Genomic DNA, 15,889 nt, shown 5'->3' on the forward strand with positions numbered 1-15,889 from the left:
AGCTTTGTGAGTTAGAAACCCGTGCAGAGCAATTTGGTTTTTTCCCATGCTATGGGCACAGAGTCTAAGGCCTGTGAGCTTTCCAAGGTCCTGTGAAAATGTTTGAGATCCTGAAAAAATATCATCTCTAAAATTAAAAAGGGAAACTTGAAAAGTCAAAATTAATAAATATTCTGAGTTTATTTGAAAGTCCAATGAAAAGTTATGGGTCCTTTCCCCAGAAAAAAATGCCTTTAAATAAAATTTCAGCGAGTCCTTGTACCCCAGGCAAAGAACTCCAATTTTAGTGGCTTTCAAAATAGATGATAACGGGGTTTCCTTGGTGGTCCAGGGGTTAGGAGTCTGCTTTGTGATACAGGAGACACGGGTTCACTTCCTGGTCTGGGAGGATCCCACATGTTGCAGGCAACTCAGCCCGGGCACCACAACCATTGAGCCTGTGCTCTGGAGCCGGGGAGCCGCAGCTCCTGTGCTGCAACTAGGGAAAGCCATGCGCCCCAGAGCCTGTGCTCTGCAACAAGAGAAGCCATCACAGTAAGAAGTCCAAGCATCGAAGACCCAGAACAGCCAAAAATAAATAAAACAGCTGATAGTCTGCGTGTAACCTACAGGAATCTACTAGTGGAAAATAGCAACCAATGCAAGCACTTTCTAGCAGAAACAGGAGTTCATTTTTATTCTCAACTTGAGGGAAGATCCAGAGAGTAGTATAGGACCCAAGGCTGGGCCCAGAGTTAGAGACTTCAAGCCTCCTCCCCTGGCAGCTGGAACTGGATAGTGGGGCTCTCCAGGGGTCTAATAACCTCTCATGAGTAGAATGAATGAATGAAAGGACTGAGGGGGCTGGAGGAAGAGGACTGCACTGGGGCAATCTGAGGAGGAAGCAAGGAAGCTCAAGGCCTAGTTGGCAGAAGAGTAAAGAATCCCATGGCTCCCAGGGACTGGGGCATGAACCCAACAAGACAGATCTGATTCCTTCTCAATGGAAGGAAACAGCCAAACAGAGTGCAATTTTCAGGGCCTCCTGAGGCAGGATATCTGGCTTTGAATTATGACTCCCAATTTATCCTAGCTCTATGACCTTGGCTAAATTGACCTAAATTTTTAGACCTCAGTTTCCCTCATCTGCAAAATGAATTCATAATAGTAGTACCTACTACATAGGGTTATTATGAAAATTAAATGAACTGACAAAGGTGAAGTACTTCAAGTGGGTGCTTAGTCCTAAATACTTAATATTACCTGGTATTATACTTATTCAGTGAAACTCTCAGCATCTTCTGACATAGTAATTACTTATTAATGTTAGAGCCCCTCCTCCTCTTGAATGAATATTAAAAAAATCTCATGGGAAGAAGGGAACTTATACAAAGAATTTCAAATTATATAAATTCTATTTAAAAATGTGTATTTATTAAGAATTTCCTGGCAGTCCGGTGGTTAAGATTCTGTGCACTCACTGCCTAGGCCCCAGGCTCAATCCCTAGTCTGAGTACTAAGATCTTATAAGCTGCACATTGTGGCCAAATTAATACATATTTTTAAAATTTATAAAGTTTAGAAACACTATAAAAGGATATTATGGCCTGAGAGGCTACAAGAGGCAGGAAAAGTAGAATGAAAGACATTAAAAGAGGTGATTTAAGTGCAGCTAGAATGACTGTAATTTTAACAAGTGCAGGTGAAAAAGTATTTCAGGTAGGTGGCACCACAAGAGCATATGTTTAGAGGATGGAAAACAGGCTGTGTTCAGAAAAGAGAGGCGTCTCATTTTATAGGGCCAAAGCAAGGACAGAAGATTCCCAGGTTGGAGTCAGGCTTGACTAGTAATTCACCATTCAATATTCTTCCATATGTGCAGCGGTTCTTTGGGGATGCACACTTAGAAGTCTGTGGACAGTTTCCTTTGATGTTCACTTGACTAAAAGCTGGGCTTCCCTTGTGGCTCAGTTGCTAAAGAATCCACCTGCAGTGTGAGAGACCCAGGCTCGATCCCTGGGTTGGGAAGATCCCCTGGAGAAGGGAAGGGCTACCCACTATTCTGGCCTGGAGAATTCCATGGACTGTATAGTCCATGGGGTTGCAAAGAGTCGGACACGACTGAGCGATTTTCCCTCACTTCACTTTACTAAAAGCTATTCAGGACAATGACATTCCAAAGGACAGACTTCCATTTGGGACATTTTCTAGATGCAACTATTATCCATACGGGGCATGTATGGAGAGAATGTTTATCTTTCTTAATTTTCATTTTAAGTTTATCCTTATGTGATAATGTTGTTTTACTTTTCCTAGCTGAGGGTATGAAGCAAGGGTTAGATGAAACAGGATCAAATCGTATAAACGCTGGAATGAACTTTCCCCATTCTATTGCCAATATATTACCTGGCCCATGAAGACATGGGCTTGCGTTCCTTCTCTCTCACTTACTAGGTGAGTAACTGGGGAATGATCTTTCAGAGGTGTATCCTTATCTGTAAGGGCTGATGATAGTGTTTGCTTTATCTCACAGGCTTATAATGGCGTTCATATTAGACAAAGTATGTGAGGCGTGCACTTTTTTTTTAACTTATTTTATGGACAATAACTGTCATTGCCAAATTATTTGTTTGGGAAAAAATTATACACACATCCAAAAACACTAATGTAACTCTGTTTTGTATCTCTGTCTTTGTCCATAAGCTTATAGTTCATAGTTATGGCCAGTGAAACAATCAAGCATTTTCATTGCTGCTGTAGTCTCCATTACTTTCTAAAGTAAATGTATTAAATTTATAAAAACTTTCACATATGCCATGATTTAGCCCTTTCTGTTGTTAAAACAGTCCTCTTATTTCCCTGCTTCTGTCCACAGATCTCCAGATCAGAGCTTTTTTTTTTTTTACTGAAATATAGTTGACATACACTATATTAGTTTCCGGTGTACAACATAGTAGTTTGACATTTATGTACATTAAAATTGGTCACTATACTAAATCTAGTTAACACCTGTCACCATAAAAAGCTACTACAATTTTACGGACTATATTCTCTACACTGTACATTACATTGCTGTGACTTATTTTAAATTTGTCCCTCTTAATTCCTTTCATCTCTTTCACCACCCTCCACCCCTCCCACCCACTCCCACCTCACCTCTGCTCTGCCTTTGTCACATTCTCTGGCTTGGAAACCAGGCTCCCCATTGCCCTCACAGAATGAGCCAACCTATAACTCAGATGTCTCTACAACCTGGCCCTGTCTATTAATAATCCCAAACTGACACTACAAAATCCAGCCAAACTGGTCTAATTGCCTCCCAAAACTGTTCTCATTCTGCCTTTCACACCATCCTGGAACTTTCTCTTTTTTAAATGAATGACTGATTAAGATCTATCTGACTCAAGTCCTAACTCTTCTAAAAAACTTTTACTCAATTCTAGCCTTTCCTCAGTCTCTGGACTTTTGGATTACTGTGACCCCTCCTTATCTGCAGGTTCTACATCTGCAGATTCAACCAACCACAAATCAAAAATATCTGAAAAAAGAAAAAAATCCAGAAAGTTGAAAAAAGCAAAACTTCAATTTGTCACGTGTGGGCAACTATTTACATAGCATTTACATTGTATTAGGTATTATAAATAGTCAAGATGATTTAATACAGGAGGATGCTAGTAGGTTATATGCAAATACTACACCATTTTATATGAGAAATTTGAACATCTTAGGATTTTGGTACCTGAGGTTTGGGGGTGGTTCCTGGAACCAATCCACCCTTGGATACTGAAGGATGACTGTACTTGTTTAATCACAAAATAACTTAATGATTTTAAGGATGTTTGAACCACCTCCCTTTGGCTATTTTCTTACTCCTTTTGTAATTTTATAACATCTAACATAGGACACTGAATGAATCAGTTTTGAATTCCCACTCTGTGCCCAGTTCTTATACTAGATGGATGAATATGAAAAAATAAGGTTTCAGCGTCAGGTAATCACTTAGGGAGCATATCAAAAAACATGGGGTTCTTATTCCAAGGCAAGAAACAGAAAAAAAATCTCTTTCTCTATGTATACCTATGCCTTCTGAGCATACTGGTTCAAAAAAAAATTCAGTATACTGGCTCACGTGAATATGTGAGCACTGCTCATAATAGCAAAAAACTGAAAGCAAACTAAAGATCCAACAACCAGACTAAATAAGATATGAGAAAATGGATCATATAACTGTTAAAAAATGAGAAAGTCTTTTATGTACCATTACAGAATAGAAGATATCCAAGTCTATTTCTATGCACAAAACTTAAGATGCAGAAATTTACATCCTATGCTATAATTAGTCTTTATATATGCTTAGACTAGCTCTGGAAAGACCTAAGAAACTGCTGACCTTCGTTGCTTTTATGAAAGTGAATGGAAGAGGTCACTGGAGGGGTGCTTCACTGACAGCAATGGCAGCCACGGCGTTGGCCGCGCGTACCCGGCAGGCCGTCTGGAGCGTCTGGGCAATGCAAGGCCGAGGCTTTGGCTCGGAACAGGGAGATAATGTTAGGTCCAGTGCAGGAGCGATCCGGGACGCCGGTGGGGCCTTCGGAAAAAGAGAGCAGGCCGAAGAGGAACGATACTTCCGAGCTCGTGCTAAAGAACAGCTGGCCACCTTGAAGAAACACCATGAAAATGAGATCTCTCATCATGCAAAGGAGACAGAGCGCCTGCAGAAAGAAATTGAGCGGCATAAGCAGTCGATCAAGAAACTAAAACAGAGTGAGGATGATGACTAAGTGCAAAGTTCTCCATAGAATGGCTACCTATTATTGCCCACTTCTATGTAGACATAGTTCTGGTTTAACCAAAGTCAACTTGTGTGCTTCCAGCAAATTATAATAAATTGTTGTTACTGAAAAAAAAAAAAAAAAAGAAAGTGAATGGAAGACCTGGGGAACAGGGAAGACTTCACTGTATAAACTCTAGAATTTTGAATGATATTAATGTGTTATCTTTTTAAATGACATTAAAAGATACCATTAATTTTTCATTCAAGGCCATGGAGTCAAGATCTTAAAGTCATATGCTTCATTATTTTAAGACTTAACAGACAGCTGTGGTTTGAATTGACTGAAGTTTTAAACTCTTACTTACTTTTAACCATTGTTTTTCCTATATTTTGGCAGCGTGGTCTGCGGCATCTTAGTTCAGATCAGGAATCCATGCCCCCTACAAGGAAAGCACTGTGCCTTAACCACTGGACTCCAGGGGAGCCCCTTAAAAACATTTTTAATCATTAGTTTTAAATTAATGACTTTTCTTTTTTTTTAATTAATGACTTTTCATACTTAACATTTTGGTCAGGCTACTTGGTACTCAAGCTATCTGGTACTCAAGTCAGTGACTGTGAATTATTTTTGGCTACTCACTAGGCTACTACATCTCTGCTTTTCCGTATCATTTCCAGAATCCCCAGGCTCCTCTGTTCGCCACAAAGTCAAGTGCTGCCCTCTGCTGGCTCTCATAATCGTGACAACCTGAAAGCATCTCCAGAGATTTTAGACTGGGTCTGTTGTCATCTTTGGCCTACAGACTACAAAATGAACCTTTTGGGACATCTACAATTCCCAAGTTCTACTTTTCTGAAAACTACTACTGCAAAAAATACATACTCAAGGAACTTCCTTGGTGGTCACTGGTTAAGATTTCACACTTTCAATGCAGGGGTCCCGAGTTTCATTCCCGGTCAAGGAACTAGATCCCACATGCACATCCAAGACTTCTTGTTCAGTTGCTCAGTTGTGTCCAAGTCGTTGTGACCCCATGGGCTGCAGCACACCAGGCTTCCCTGTCCTTCACCATCTCCCAGAGTTTGCTCAAACTCATGTCCATTGAGTCAGTGATGCCATCCGTCTCATCACGTTGTCCCCTCTTGCAACTAAGACTGGCCACAAATAGGTAAAAAACATTAAAAATATATATATAATGTATACTCAAATGTTCAGTATACCGCAAACAGTTAACATGCAGCTGTTTCCAATCCTGAACTATCATCTGACTACAGTACCACCCTCCTCTCAGTACTTTCATTCAACTGTAGCACCACCTCAGTTTTGAAGATCCCTCACCCCGACAGACTTAAGACTTAGAAATTCAGGTAGGATGTCCCACTTCCTCACCCAAGCTAGACTCATGAACCACAGCCTAGGGATCAATCACCCATCGCTAGGCCTCCCTACCAAACACTACTACACAGTTCAGTTCAGTTGCTCAGTCGTGTCCAACTCTCTGTGACCCCATGGACTGCAGCACGCCAGGCTTCCCTGTCCATCACCAACTCCCGGAGCTTACTCTAACCCTCCTCACTGAACCTCACTTAACCTTACTCCCTAACTCACGTCTGTGGAGGCGGTGATGCCATCCAACCATCTCATCCTCTTGTCATCCCCTTCTCTTGCTTCTGCCTTCCCAGCATCAGGGTCTTTTCCAAGGAGTGTTTTTTGCATCAGGTGAACAAAATATTGGAGTTTCAGCTTCACCATCAGTCTTCCTGGTGAATATTCAGGACTCATTTCCTTGAGGATTGACTGGTTTGATCTCCTTGCAGTCCAAAGGACTCTCAAGAGTTTTCTCCAACACCACAGTTCAAAAGCATCAATTCTTTGGTGCTTAGCTTTTATGATCCAACTCTCACATCCATACATGATTACTGGAAAAACCATACCTTTGACTGGACAGACTTTTGTCAGTAATATCTCTTTTTAATCTGCTGTCTGGTTTGCTGCAGTCGCCATCTGCAGTGACTTTGGAGCCCAAGAAAATAGTCTATCACTGTTAACCTTGTTTCTCCATCTATTTGCCATGGAGCAATGGGACTGGAGGCCATGATCTTTGTTTTTTCACGGCCATGATCTTTGTTTTTTCAACGTTGAGTTTTAAGCCAGCGTTTTCACTCTCCTCTTTCACTCTCAGTAAGAGGCTCTTTAGTTTGCTTTCTGCCATCAGGATGGTGTCATCTGCATATCTGAGTTTATTTCTCCTGGCAATCTTGATTCCAGGATGGTATTTCACATGATGTACTCTACACGTAAGACAATATACAGCCTTGACTCCTTTCCCAATTTGGAACCAGTCTGTTGTTCCATGTCCAGTTCTGTTGCTTCTTGACCTGCATAAAGATTTCTCAGGAGGCAGGTAAGGTGGTCTGGTACTCCCATCTCTTGAATAATCTTTAGGCCTCCCTCCCCGCACACACTACTATACAGGCTCAGCGGAAGTTCTCCCTGAACAGTACAGAAGGTATCACTTAAAATTTGCAATGTTGCCTTGATAAAGGTTGCAATTCATGACAACTTCTGGGAGTCCTCCCCTCCTCCAGGCTGCCTACAAGCTGTCACTTTGTGTTGCGTCTCTTTTGTGACCCCCATGGACTGTTGTCCACCAGGCTACTCTGTCCATAGGATTGTCCAGGTAACCATACTGGAGTGGGCTGCAGATCCCCTAGATCTCTAGGGGATCTTCCCAACCCAGGGACTGAACCCATGTCTCTTGCATTAGCAGGTGGGTTCTTTACCACTAGCACCACTGGGAAACCAAGCTCTGGGTTAGGTAGGTATCCTTTAGTAAATCACACATCCTAACTCATGTAACACGTAACATTTTTAGTTGGGACTTTTTAAGTTGGGACTTTTAATTGGGATTTTAGTCACAAGTGGACCCTACCTTGAAGAGGTTATGTTACAACAAACTACTGTCAGCCATCATCACGAACTACAAAATGAGTTAGTCTTGGCCTTTAATTCCTTTAACTCCAAATGTTTAACTATCCAACCAAATATTATTTGCCACATGCCTGGTATTGCCATAAGCACTTTACCTGTTTTTCACTCATTTCTTATGATTCAAGATATTCTGAATATTCTCATTGAGGAGTCAGCTCAGATATCAGGTAACTTTGTAACTGAGCCATTATATATGAGCCAAATTAACCTAAAATCAACTCTTGGCAATTAACTGCCTTGGACCCAGGTAATAAAAGTCCCAAAAGCCAAGTGATGTGGTCAAAGAAAAAAACAAAACTCTTACTACAAATTCTCAATCAAGTGTACCTCTCCAATAATATGAACACTTGAAATACTGCAGTAAAAGCTGCAGCACCACTTACAAAGGACGTCACTAACAGGTAGGGACGTCGTCCTTAGTCCACTTTTGTTTTATAAAATCTACCTTACATCTATGCGTAGCCACAGCCCTTCTTTTTTGGCTAAATGTTGAACAACAATGCTGACCTAAATTTACATTATTATGAATTATCTAGCCACTGAATTTCTTCCCTCAAAAATGGAATATAAGTACCACTTATTTAGAAATCAAGAGCCAAGGGTTGTCTTTCAAACTTTTATTTAAGGGCACTGATCCATGATAGATGTTAGATCTTGTTGAACGCAGCCACATCCATAGACTGTACATACTCATCGAAAGCAGTGATCTGCTCCTCCAGCATGTCTGTCCCAACTTTGTCGTCTTCAACTACACACTGTATTTGAAGTTTTTTAATGCCATACCCAACTGGAACTAGTTTAGCTGAAAAGAAGATCGAAAAAAATCTTAGAATTGACACAGTTGGAAACTATGCAGATGCCAGTGTCCAAAAGAGAAGACTAAACTCACAAGAGCCCCAGACCAAGCCGTCTGCTTGAATGCTTCTGACACACTCCTCTAGTTTTGCCATATCGGTCTCATCATCCCAAGGTTTCACGTCTAATAAGATGGAAGACTTGGCGATAAGCGCTGGTTCTAAAAAAATTTAAAAAGTGTACAGGAAACAGCATTGTTCAGACATTCCTTTTGTCCTACTCCAAGTCACTTCACAAATTTTAAATGTGTTTCTAGATGGATCATCTCCTTAGCCACACAAAAGTACAGAACACACACCTTGTGTTTGTCACACACATGCCCACTTTCTGTTGTGCTGAGAAAGAGGTGTTGGGTTGTGTGACAGTTTCTTTCCCACAGTGGAATGCCACAGCTGCTACCTTTAAGAACAGCTGCAGACCAGTAGCTGTGGAAGTTTTGAAGCTCTACTTCAACAAAATGGGGAGGAAAGGAAATTACTTTGGAGGTTAGTTTTTTAAAAAAGATTATTCACATTATGAAATCTATTAAGTCAATTAGACATAAATTATAAAATGACCCACTTTTGGCTTTCTTTGACTCATACTGGGCAAGGCGTTCTTCTCTTAGCCTCTTGGCTTCTTCACTTTCCTGTAAAGGAAAAAATTTCATGTATTTCACAAATACAGTTTAAAGCTGGTGGGTTGTAACAAAGACTGGCTTTGTCAGATAAAAGCAAATCCATCACGAGCTCAGCCGAAAGATGGTGATTTGATTTTATTCATCATGTAGCCAGTCAGAAATTTTAAAAGGCAGGCAATTTTAAGTGAAGCCAGGGTTAAAACCCAGGGATTTTGGCTACAGAGCCTGCGCTTAAGCACAATGATACACACATAAGTCAATTTATGCCATACCTCCTCATCATCAGATCCAAAGAGATCAATGTCATCATCATCTTTACTATCTGTAGCTCCACTTTCTGTGGTGTCTTCCACATTAGCAGGGCCATACTTGCCCAAAGCTTTCTTCACTCCTGGCAGGCTTGGAAAAAAAAATTAATCAACTATTACTAGGTCAGCATGATGTCCCCTTTCATATAACACATGAGAGGAACTTGTTTTCTTTACAATTAAAGAATCTCTTTTGTACTAAGAATTTACCCTTCAACCCTCCCTGGTAAATAGTTTTATATACATATGTTTAGCTGCTCACCCAACAAAAATCAGTACCATGTGAAACATTATATTCAATATGGACAATAATATACTTTCAGAATGAGTATTTCTATTTGAGATTTCATTAAGTATGCTCAGTTCCATTCTTAGTGAACTGGAGTTTACCTCCCCGAACTTCTATTTTGTTAGCAGTTTTAGAAGATTGGAGAAGGACTTGCTCATCCCAGAGGTGGGCCCCCCCAGGTCAAAATCAGGCACATTGGCAGGGCAGTATGGGGAAAAGCTGAATTGCTGTTTTTGATCAAGTAAAATTCATATTTCATGGCAAGACAAAATAAAAATTGAAAATAAAATTTTTCTTAATTTGAACCACCTCCCTCCCCTCTAGGCTGCACTGTGTATGTGCATTAACCAACCCTCTTAAAGAAATATTTCTTCTTAATCTTGGATCATGATGAACCATGACCTGCTTTGCACCTGTAGATCTAGATTATATAAACTGTCATTAAATAATACATTAATTAATGTACGGCCTTGTCTTACTTATGTGGAGGGAACAGTTGTCAGGTTTTGGAGTTTTTCAGAGGTTATAATCCTCGGTGTGGCTTGAATAAAACTTTATATTTCCTAGATTGACCAATATTTTTCTTCAATATGGTCACGTTCTACCTGCTACGTGAAAAAACGGGAGGATTTTGGTCTCTTAGCCCTTCTCAAGTCATGGAGAAATATCCCAACAAAACTAAAACATCCTGAACCCTAACTTGTCACGTGAAAACCCCGAGTTTAAGCTCTGAAAGCATTCTATTTTTCAAGCAAACACAAAAATAATTTTACCTGGCCTTTTCCTTCTCATAAGATTTGATGTGATTATACCAACGGAGGGCATGACACAAGTCGGCAGGTGGTGGGCCGGAGACGGCTTCAAATACTGCCACATCTGCTTGTGATGGCACATACCTGCCGATGATACAAACGTTAATTACACACACTTTTATAAGGAGAGATACAAACACCAGCAAATGAATGACAAACGCTACCAACTCGCCCTTTCGTCACCGGGGCACCTAAGCTGCTTTGTCGTTTGTAAGAAACAAGCTTCTTAGGATCAGAGATCATTTATTTGGTTCTTCGCGATACCCTGAGACATGTTTGCCACTCAGTAGACCTCTTCAGAAATTGCAATTGCTAACATGGAGCTACAGGCTTACATCTGTTTAACTGAGCAAAGACGTGGACAAACCTGGTGGAGTTAAGCATGCGGAAAAAGCACATTTTAACCCTTGTTCCCTCGCAACCCCCTCGGACCGGGTTTCCCTTCCTCGAGCCGCAGCCGAGGCGGCGCCACGTGGCCCCACCAACCCGGCCCTGCCCGACCCGGGCCAATGCGCTCACCCCTCTATGTAACTCTTGTCCGCCAAGTAGTCGTTGAGCACCTGGAGGCCAGCGGGGCTTTTCAAGTCTCCAAAACCCATGGCAACGGCTAATCTAGAACTGGGAGGCAGTCAAGAAAAAGAGGCGCGCAACCGGTGAGTGCCCAGCGCAAAGAGGAAAAAAGGGCCGCAAAAGGCCGGAAATCCCTTATATAGAAACGGAGGCGTTTCTCTCCGAGGCCCCCGGCCGCAGGTTAAAGGTCAAAGTACGTTAAGATTCTTCAAAGTAAAAAGCAAAGGCTCTGAATTAATGGCCCACAATTTATCCGTTGGCCTTTCTTTGCGCTTGGAAATCAATTAATAAAACCGGTATTTCTTAAATTGCTACCTCCAAGGTTTTCGAAGACTCTAGGACCCGCCCTCTGGGGGTGCCGGAGATGGCCGAAAACGCTCGGCCTCAGCCGACAGGCCACTTCCGGCGGAACTGCGGGTCCGAGCCGGCCCCCGTCACCCCCAACTCCACCCCGGCCTCCTCCCGGGTGCTACGCCCTCTGCCCCGCCCTCTGTTAAGGCGACGGAAGTTGCCGAACTCTATCAGCCGGAAATTGTCGAACTGCGGTTTCTAGTCCCTCCCGGCTTTCCGTTCTTCCAGGCCCGGCTGGCGGAGATACCCGAGACCGCCATACTGAATAAGCAGCCCGGCCTCTGAAGGGGTCGGTGTATTGCAGACAATTCTGCAGGGTAGCCTCGGCGGCTCCAGGGAGAAGGTGAGGTCGTGTTTGGGTGAAAAGGCTGAGGTGCCCCAGCCCCCGCCGTTTGTTTATTGACGAGACTGTTTCCTTTGTCTCAGCCCACTCATTCTCCTCTTGTCCTTGACTTTGCGCCGCGTTCCACCCCGCCTCCTCGGGAACCCCCGAGAGCCGGCAGGTGAGGGCTGTTAGGCAAGATCTCTGGTCTGATGGAGCAGAGAGTAGGAGGAAACCTGGAGGCCCTGGGGAACGCTGACCCGAGTGCACCTTGTGGGTGACCTTCCCTTTGCAGGGGAATCAAGACAGTCCCCTTCCTGGAGAGGACCTGTGTCAGTGACTTAGGCCTAAAGACTGAGCCTTTTCCCCCAAATTAACATATTCCTGGTTCAGGGCATCTTTGGCCGCTGTTGCCTTAGCAACTGTGCATGCCTCTTGTTTCGTGTTTTGCTTTTGTGCAAGGGCTGCATTGGGTAGCACTTACCATTTTCACTGGTGGGGAAAAAAGGGACATTTAAACAGTTGGCCCAAAGGTTGCACTGCAAATGACAAAGCTACCTTGTTTAAATTTGGGGGATCTAATGCATGTACATGTACTATAAAAGCGTGGATCAGATACTTCTGTTTCTGAGCATATAGAAGATGTAACATGAACTGTTTCTGATGAATAAACATCAAGTTGGTTTTTTACTGAAAGTCTCCCCCCCCCCCCCCCCCCCACTGAATTGTATATGCATCTTTGTGTGTGTGTGTGTATGTGCATCTTTAAGCACGGGGTTACAAGGCTGCCAGAGCACCTACACTCTTTAATGCCAAGAAAGTGGAAGTGATGGCCAGATGTTAGAGATAGAACTCAGTTAGCAAATAGTTATTCGATGTCTATTATAAACTAGAAGTGAGTCCGCAAGGAAGAATTAAATGGGTGACATGACTGGGGAGTAGTTACGATAGTTTTAGTTTTAGACTGGTCTAAGAAAATCTCCCTGAGAAATGCCTTTTAAGGCAGAAATTTGAAGGATGAGGAGGGCCCAGAAAGATCTGAGGAAAGAGCATTTCTGTCGGAGGCCTTGGCCCCTGGGAAGATGAAGAGGCAGTGGCAGCAGAGTGGAAGCCAGGAGACCTTTTAGGGGGCTGTTCTAACAGTCCAAGCAAGAGATGATGGTGGCTTGGAATAGTGAGGGAGAGAAGTGGATGAATGCAGGATACATGGTGAATGTGGAGTGGTGTTAACCCCTGTTCCAAAACGTGTCCAGTCTACTTTTAGAAATGATTCATCATTAGCACTTTCCCATCTTATATTTGATTTTTTCTGTTCCTGCAAGGTAGCCAAATAAGTGTAAAGCACTTATCAAAGTTTTGCAAATCTGTATTTCTTATGTTGGGGTTATGCAGTCTCCCATTTGATGCTGAGTGGTCAATACAAATAGTCCTTGTGGATTTCCTAGCTAAAGTAGGCACCAGTTTCATATTGTATTGGACATGAACAAAATAGTAATTAAAAATTTTTACACTGTTGTATGAAATATTGATTGTTGATTTTGAATCTGTCCTGTTCTGATTCAGCAATGTTTTGTCCATATGACCAAGTGAATGGACAGGAAACTCTAAAAGATCAAATAACTTTTCAGTGTTTGCTTATGTACACCTTTAATTGGTGTTAAGGTATGTAACCCACTTTCATTTATTTCGGTAATTCAGCAAATCCTGCAGAGAGGGCTTCTCAGCTGCAGCACTTTAGGTAATTCTATATTATGGGAGATTGTCCTGAGTATTGTAGGATCTTTAATAGCACCCTGACCTCTACCCATTAGATGCCAGTAGGTTTCCCCTCATCATGACCACAGACAACTTCTCTGGACTTTGGTAAATGTTCCTGGGAAACAAAGTTGTGTAGAGAACCACTCTTTTAGAGCTTACTGTGCGTGAGCCTTGGGGGTAGGCATAGAAAGATTCAAGAAGTTCATAATACAGTGGAGGGGTAGAACAAGCACATAAACAAATAATTGCAAATCTGAAAGATAAGTTTACTACTTGACACAGAAAATGGCACTCCAGAGTTTTTCAAGCTTAGGCTTGTGAATATCTTAGGCTCAGAATATCTCAGGAGCATTTAGTAGATAACTGCTCAGAACATAGAATTTTGGAATGCGTATTAGCAGGAAATGAAGGCAGAAAGGTAGGCTTTATTTTATATAGCAAGTAATGATAAGCTAATTCTTGGAATTTATTTTACTACATAATTGTATTTAAGTTTGACCATTTGTTTATAATTAAAAACAACAAAACTGCCTTTTGTATAGAATTAGAAGGCTCATATTTATATACTCGCAGCTCTTCCTTAACTTCTTGATGATGTAAAAGTCAGTTACTTTATCTGAGATGGAGTAATATCTCTATAATTTGAGAAACAATATCAGGACTTGTGAAGTGTTCGATGGAATAAAATATATATATGAAGTGCTTTAAAACCATAAAATATTACTGAAAAGTTTGTTATTGGGATTTTTTTTTTAATCATAACATAGCTCTTCTTTGTTTTATTTTTAGCAGTATGTTAAGGATACCTGTAAGAAAGGCCTTAGTAGGCCTTTCCAAGTCTTCTAAAGGATGTGGTGAGTATTTCTAAAATTGCATTTGTGGGCCCTAAACTGTCTATCTTTGTAAATTCATAGGCTTATGGAATGTTTCTTGAAAGACCCTAAATCCATAATAGATTTTAAATAAAAATAGAAACAATGTTGAGTCAGTGGTTTATTTTTATTATAATAGTTTTTATTAAAAATAGAATAGTTGAATAGAATAATATAGCTTTAAACAGTTCATAGAAATGGAAAGTAGTAGAAATTGCCCATCAGTGCCAGAATGGAAAAAGCAGTTGTTCTGCTTTTGAGAAGTGATCTTCCCAGGAACATGTATTCAGTGGCATAAAGTTATAACTGGGACTTCCTGGCAGTCCCATGGTTACGAGACTATGCTAACAGTGGCAGGAGGCGTGGTTCAATCCCTGGTAGGGAACTAAGATTGTACACATGCCACAGAGCAGGGCCAAAAAAGTTACAGCCTAAACTGCTGTTAAAAATAGACAACTATATTCCATTTGGTATTAAGGATTGGAAAAGCTTTCCTCTGATTCAGTATTTTAAAAATTTGCTTCTAGAGAAATAGAAGGGAATAGGATAAAATGAGGAAAAAATTTAGACCTGTAGGTTAATTATTTAATCCATTACCCTCTGCTCTAATAACTTGAACTCTGTTAATTTCATCTTCACCTCAATTTTTTGGATGATCAGTTCGAACAACTGCCACAGCAGCAAGCAACTTGATTGAAGTATTTGTTGATGGTCAGTCTGTCATGGTGGAACCAGGAACTACCGTCCTTCAAGTAGGCATTAATTTTAATTCTTTATTTCTGTGCATAATCTGGTTTTTAAAAAAACCATTTATTTCTTGATACTGTTTACTTCTAAAATTTTCAAGATTCCTTGACAAATGCTCATTAAAGTACTGTAGATAGTAAAATTATATGAAGATAACTTTGATTTGAAATCTTGGCATATCAGAATGAGCTTTTCTGTTTCTGACTTTCTTAATGAACTTTGGCAGTTCTTTTGTTTCACTTCTGCCTTACAAATAAATTCCCATTTAGAAACTTTAAGTTATGTGAAATAAATTACCAGTTAATATGAGTAAGTCTGGGAGAAAGGTAATCTTTGTTGTGAGCCTGCTTGATGCACATTTACGTAACTTTCCTATTTTTAACAATATTTCTAGGAATGTGTCCCACAAAGCAGATAAATGGAGGGTAGTAGGTTCTTGAATTTGTGCCCTAAACACTTAATTTCTCCAGTTTCTTCCAGAACTAACAAAATTGGTCATGGAGAAGTAGTGCTTTATTCCATTGTAAATTATTGCAGAGCTAAATGCTCTTTATTCATTTTAGCAGTAACTTTTGCACTGTCAGGCATAGAAATATAAACAATAAATATATAACAAAAATATGTTCAGCGTACAGTGGAGA

General features: G+C 41.0%; 3 protein-coding genes and 2 non-coding genes across 7 annotated transcripts in view; 2 read left to right on the forward strand and 3 right to left on the reverse strand.

The window, feature by feature from the left end:
- The first annotated feature begins 4,395 nt into the window (after positions 1-4,395).
- Positions 4,396-4,900, forward strand: LOC122698763 (ATPase inhibitor, mitochondrial-like). The gene has a single exon (XM_043910283.1). The coding sequence runs from the start codon at positions 4,431-4,433 to the stop codon at positions 4,758-4,760; it is 330 nt and encodes a 109-aa protein (XP_043766218.1). The 5' UTR covers positions 4,396-4,430; the 3' UTR covers positions 4,761-4,900.
- Positions 4,901-8,347: 3,447 nt separating this feature from the next.
- Positions 8,348-11,611, reverse strand: EEF1B2 (eukaryotic translation elongation factor 1 beta 2). The gene is made up of 6 exons (XM_043910287.1): positions 11,148-11,611; positions 10,590-10,712; positions 9,492-9,618; positions 9,162-9,228; positions 8,635-8,760; positions 8,348-8,547 (listed from the first exon to the last, which is right to left on the reverse strand). The coding sequence occupies exons 1-6, from the start codon at positions 11,225-11,227 to the stop codon at positions 8,393-8,395; spliced, it is 678 nt and encodes a 225-aa protein (XP_043766222.1). The 5' UTR covers positions 11,228-11,611; the 3' UTR covers positions 8,348-8,392.
- Positions 8,900-9,033, reverse strand: LOC122699002. Its single transcript, XR_006342496.1, has one exon. It is a non-coding gene; the product is annotated as a small nucleolar RNA SNORA41 (small nucleolar RNA).
- Positions 9,295-9,373, reverse strand: LOC122699001. The gene has a single exon (XR_006342495.1). It is a non-coding gene; the product is annotated as a small nucleolar RNA SNORD51 (small nucleolar RNA).
- A 125-nt stretch (positions 11,612-11,736) lies between the features above and the next one.
- The window catches only part of NDUFS1 (NADH:ubiquinone oxidoreductase core subunit S1), a 32,108-nt gene continuing 27,955 nt past the window's right edge, over positions 11,737-15,889 (forward strand). The window contains exons 1-3 of one of the 3 annotated variants that reach the window (XM_043910284.1): positions 11,737-11,892; positions 14,419-14,483; positions 15,162-15,253. In XM_043910284.1, the coding sequence (XP_043766219.1) occupies positions 14,423-14,483; positions 15,162-15,253 (153 nt within the window). In that variant the 5' untranslated portion in view covers positions 11,737-11,892; positions 14,419-14,422. Of the gene's footprint in view, positions 11,893-13,588; positions 13,610-14,418; positions 14,484-15,161; positions 15,254-15,889 lie in introns of those variants that run through there. The other 2 variants (XM_043910285.1, XM_043910286.1) reach the window with 2 other exon arrangements.

Source organism: Cervus elaphus, chromosome 8 (genome assembly GCF_910594005.1).
Source record: "Cervus elaphus chromosome 8, mCerEla1.1, whole genome shotgun sequence".
NCBI lineage: Eukaryota > Metazoa > Chordata > Mammalia > Artiodactyla > Cervidae > Cervus > Cervus elaphus.

Coding starts and splice junctions, on each gene's coding strand:
- EEF1B2 (XM_043910287.1), bottom strand. CDS start 11,227: ATGGGTTTTGGAGACTTGAAAAGCCCCGCTGGCCTCCAGGTGCTCAAC. Junction 9,229..9,491: donor TTGGATCTGATGATGAGGAG/GTATGGCATAAA, acceptor TTTCCTTTACAG/GAAAGTGAAGAAGCCAAGAG. Junction 8,548..8,634: donor CGGCTTGGTCTGGGGCTCTT/GTGAGTTTAGTC, acceptor TCTTCTTTTCAG/CTAAACTAGTTCCAGTTGGG.
- LOC122698763 (XM_043910283.1), top strand. CDS start 4,431: ATGGCAGCCACGGCGTTGGCCGCGCGTACCCGGCAGGCCGTCTGGAGC.